The 4,679-nt window shown below is 34.6% G+C and overlaps 2 protein-coding genes across 2 annotated transcripts in view; both read right to left on the bottom strand.

The window, feature by feature from the left end:
- Positions 1-6: 6 nt before the first annotated feature.
- LOC103524092 (spindle assembly abnormal protein 6 homolog) lies at positions 7-2,818 on the bottom strand (the record flags this gene model as incomplete). The annotated part of the gene is made up of 2 exons (XM_008489098.2): positions 2,569-2,818; positions 7-1,753 (listed from the first exon to the last, which is right to left on the bottom strand). A coding segment is annotated over exon 2 (1,518 nt), but the record flags the coding sequence as incomplete, so codon positions are not given.
- Positions 2,819-3,203: 385 nt separating this feature from the next.
- LOC103524091 (probable cyclin-dependent serine/threonine-protein kinase DDB_G0292550) overlaps positions 3,204-4,679 on the bottom strand; it is a 5,841-nt gene continuing 4,365 nt past the window's right edge. Inside the window, exon 2 of the mRNA XM_017449429.2 lies at positions 3,204-3,287. Within this exon, the coding sequence (XP_017304918.1) occupies positions 3,204-3,287 (84 nt within the window). The remainder of the gene's footprint in view (positions 3,288-4,679) is intronic.

Genomic DNA, 4,679 nt, shown 5'->3' with positions numbered 1-4,679 from the left:
TTCATGTTCCGTGTTCATAAACTTCATGTAGATTTGTTTCTTGCTCTCCATCAGATTGCTTAGGTCGTTCTCCTTCAAATCCAAGTTGGTTTTGTATTCTTTAATATCCTCGAGTTGTTGGTTGTACAAGTGTTTGATGTTTTTGTAACTCGCCATCATGTCTGTGAGTTTCTTGTTCAGTTCTGTGTTCTCGCGCGTCATTTTGCTAATAATCTCATTGGCTTTGAGGAGTTCTTTCTTGAGGACGTTAATGGACTCGTATTTCTTCGTGTTGATTTCTTCGCGATTCTTCAGGTTGTTCTCGAGTTGGTTTTTGTTCTCGTTGCTGAGTTTGATCATGTCTTGTAGTTTCTCAATGAGGACTTGCTTGTCACTACTCTCCTGTTCCAGCACAGCCAGTCGCATTCGGATACTTGCTATGAATTTCTCCTTCTCGTGTAGCTCTTCCAGACACTTTTTGTTTTTGTTCTGATACACCTTCAAGTCCGTTTCGTAGGATTCGATCCTCTTGTTTTTATTTTTAATTTTATCGTTCAGTTCGGGAATGGCTTTATTTTTCTCTTTCAGATCCGATATGATAGCATTGAGACGTTTGTTTTCTTCAACAATTCTATTCTTATCGGTTTGCAACTCACTGATTTTCTCATTTTTCTTCTGAATGGTATCGCTTTTCTCTCTGATCAAATGTTCGTACTTCGCCTCCACACTTCTTTTCATTTCTCCTTTCTCTTCTTTACTTTGACAGTTGAGTCGATCGATTTCTCTCTCCATGTCTTCAATTTTGCTCTCCAAATTTCTCATTTTCTCCGCGCTCGTCGCTTCGTTTCTATTTTTGAGCTCAATGTGTGAGATCAACTTGTTGATTCTATTGTTGAAGAAGTGCTTCATATCATTGCTGGTGGCTTTTTTGATTTTCAATTTCAACAGTGTGAGTGCTCGGAAGTTGTTTTTCTCGATGATTTTGAAATACAAGAGTTCCTCTTTTGGTGTCGGTGATTCCCTGGGGTACTCAATAATATATCTATTTGGTGTTGATTCATTTACATTTGGAGATCTAGAGTGGGCATGGGATTTTGTATAATCGAGAGGTATTGAATTGTCCAAGATATTTTCATTATTTCGCACTTGGGGGGATTCTTTGTTGACAAAATCTCCACTTATTCTTTTCTTAAAATCTTCAACAATAACCAACTCAATACTGTTCACAGTATTGTCATTAGTAGCATTGTTATTTTCATTTAGGAACTTGATCATCTGTTTGGGGAACTGATCAAATGGAATGTTGATATTATAGTTTTCTTTATACAGGGTGTAAGCTTCCTGATCCAACTCACACAGGAACAGGTAGTAAGGGTCATTATCATCTGTGACGTAAAGCGAGAACTGCATCAACTTCTCATGAACATTTCTCAAATCTATGCTTACTCTCTTGAAACATTTTGTGTTGTTCACACTAATCTTGTGTGTGTTCGAGTAGTAGAAGTTGATGAAATTGTTGCTTGTCTCTTGTCGATTTGTGTCCATTTTTCAACAAGCTTGGTTAGTGTTCTCAGGAAACTTTTGTTTTCAACTTATGCATAATTTCATTTTTGAGGAAATTCACAAGAGTCCGATGTTTCTTTCTTCCTTCTATAACAAGTCATTTTGTCCAACATTTTTTCCCCTTCAAAGATACCTTGATCATCAATGATATTTTCAATCTCTTGCTCAATTTGTTTGTAAGCTGGTTCTTTTTCACCATTCACCCTACAAACTGTTAATCAAACAGGAAAGAAGTATGAGAAAGAAGAGAACATTAATACAAGGATGACAAATTTTAAATTAATCAAAATAAAAGGACTAAGCACTCTAAATACAGAGAAATAAAAGACATTCTGACATGCATGCTACTGTTGAATCAAATGAAATGCAAATAAGAAAAGGAATAAATAAAATTAAATAAGAAATAAATAAATAAAAAAGAAAAGCAAATGATTTAAAATAAAGAAAGACCATGACTGGATTGAAATAAATTCATTAGGTAGGTACTTGGAAGGATTAGTAACACTTGGGGATTCTTGAATAGAATAAGCTGGTTTATAAGAAACCCTTCACAACAAAAGGAAGAGTTTGATAACTGAGGTAGTTATTATCTCCCATGCTAAGACCACACTTAAAGTTAGGTAAACTTGAAGATAACCTAAGATTTAATGGACAAAAATCCTTGCCCTCAAATTGGACTGAAATTTTGACCTATCAGATGTTTGAAATTGATGCTTCAGTGCAGCTTAAAAGTCAGGGTAACTGTTCATAAATATGGTCCTAAGATTAACTTGTGTGGACCCAGACAAAATAACCGTGTTCTTCACCTAACATTCATGTTTGTCCTAGACTACCTTTCAAAAGGTTCTCTTTACAATACTGATTCCCTAATTGGATTGGGGACTGTGTGATGATGGATTAAAACTGGACACAGATATCACATCATTGGCTAATGATTTAAAAGTTTATGAACCCTTTTCATAAAAAAACTCCAATATTATTGGCTATCAAGCCAATGTTTGCAGCTAAATTTTTTGTCATACTTACATGGGCTAGTATAGGTACCTATAATCCCCAATAACTTTGGGGTACTTATCCAGAAAGCTAGGCCCTAACCGGACTCTGTATGGCCGAGCTTGAATTCAAAGGCTTTTTTGTAATCTCATGAAGAAAGTTGAGCCTCTTATCACAATCTAATCAATAAGATAGGATTTAAGCCCTTGAATGGGATAGGCAAGCCTAGTTTTTTCTTTCTTGACAAAATGTGAACACAGTGGTGTGAATGACCTCGCTGAGAATCAATACGTACCTTAATGTTTTTTACAATGAATGAACGTAAATTCCATGAAATTAATGAGCAATTTAATTAATTAATTTCAAATAACCTGATAAAAAATTAATAAATGCCACTTATCAAACGACAAAAAATTCAGAAAACACAAAATCGAAAAATGTAAACAATGCGAGACTGGAGTGGCTGTGTTCGAACTTTTTAGGAAAGCCGTTTCACACGACGTCCTGATCTCTGAACTTTAAAATAGAGCTTTTTAGTGATTTTCCTATTTAAATTCACATAATTTTCTCCCATTTTAAATAAATAGAACTTTTTTAATTCCCAAATCAACTTCCTCTGTTATTTTTGTATTTTTTTCTGGCAATCTTACGTCAAATTTATGATTTTTTTAATTAGCTCGATGCATGTCTTCTGGACGAACCTTTGATTCCAGACCCGTAGCACGGAGCAAGTGCAGGGGGTTCACAGGTGACTGAAATCTGAAATTTTGATATTTCAAAAAATAAAATTTTCAAAGTTTCATTTCTTATCAAATTCATCAAAAATCAATTAATTTTACTTGTATCCCTACCTTTAGACACTTGGAAAGCATTAGGTAAGTCTGTAAGGCCCTACATGTACAGATAACTTTGAAATAGTTCCAAGATTCTTCCTACTAGGGTAAGTGTGCTTAGCTGTGAAGGAACATGCTGTTAACCAATATCCACATTGCATGTCAAAAGTTATTCATATTCTATAGCTGAGTGGTTAGAGGAATGACTCTTAGCCTGGAGGTCCTTGGTTTGAACCCTGGTGGTGTGTAAAATTTCAAATCAAGTTTTCCCATTGCTGGATAGGCATCAATGTGCCCTGAACTCAAGGCCCTTGTAGTAAACTGCAAAAGTGATTCTTAGGTAAAATCTCATACTGTTCACTTGTCAAAATATTAACCACTTGCAGTATTGGCCAGGTTCAGTGACCTTACAGGAATAGGTGCAAAGCAAAAATATTTTATTGATTTTTTAATTATTTTTCAGATTGCTCAATGCATATTTCAAAATGAATGCTCGACAAATAAAGAGGCTGGAAAACAAGAAACGGAAAATGGATGCACTGGTGGAAATTAAGACACTTAATGAAGCTGATAAACAGGTAATTAAATTTGAATCTTTTGAACAGAGAAAAATGACAAAAATAGGGTTGCTAGAAACACTAAACACAAATGTGAATAAAAAGGATTACTTGAGATTTACAAGCCATACTCTCCCAAAAGAGCAGGTGGCTAAGTAGGTATTAGATTCATAACTTGGAGAAGTATGAATCCCATTGATTACCTAGGTAATAAGAAGATTGAAAATTGAAATTATGTACAGTAGAACCCCGATTATGAACTTGCTAATATGAACATATTTTGTGCTTTTAGTTACATAATATGTCACCAAAAGGACAAAAAAATCAATAAATAAGCATGTACTGTCAAAATTTTGCCAAGTTTTCTCTTTCTAATGTAACCTTGATTTTATGAACTTTTATATGGAACCCCGATATTATGAACTACCCTTGGTCCCAATTAGTTTATAAAATTGGGGTTGTACTGTACCAGGATTGATTAAAAACTATTTTTTTTTCTTTTTTTTTTGAAATTGTGATCCAGAATTTGTAGTAAAAAAATAATAAATAATAACTACCTAAATTTCCTTTCCATATTTCAGTTGAAAAGGCCACTCTCCTTGTCGGTAACAGATGAGAAAGTAGCAAAGAAAAAGTCAAAGCTCATGTTGTATTTAAAACACCAGGGAGAGAATGCTCGGGTGTATGACACAGGACTTCCACAGAGCCGAATACCCCTGTTCATGAGTGATATACGAGACTTCCTTGTGTATAT

Source organism: Diaphorina citri, unplaced genomic scaffold (genome assembly GCF_000475195.1).
Source record: "Diaphorina citri unplaced genomic scaffold, Diaci psyllid genome assembly version 1.1 scaffold96944, whole genome shotgun sequence".
NCBI classification, from domain to species: domain Eukaryota; kingdom Metazoa; phylum Arthropoda; class Insecta; order Hemiptera; family Psyllidae; genus Diaphorina; species Diaphorina citri.
The sequence above is the reverse complement of the archived record's forward strand: the minus strand, read 5'-3'. Positions and strand labels throughout refer to the sequence as shown.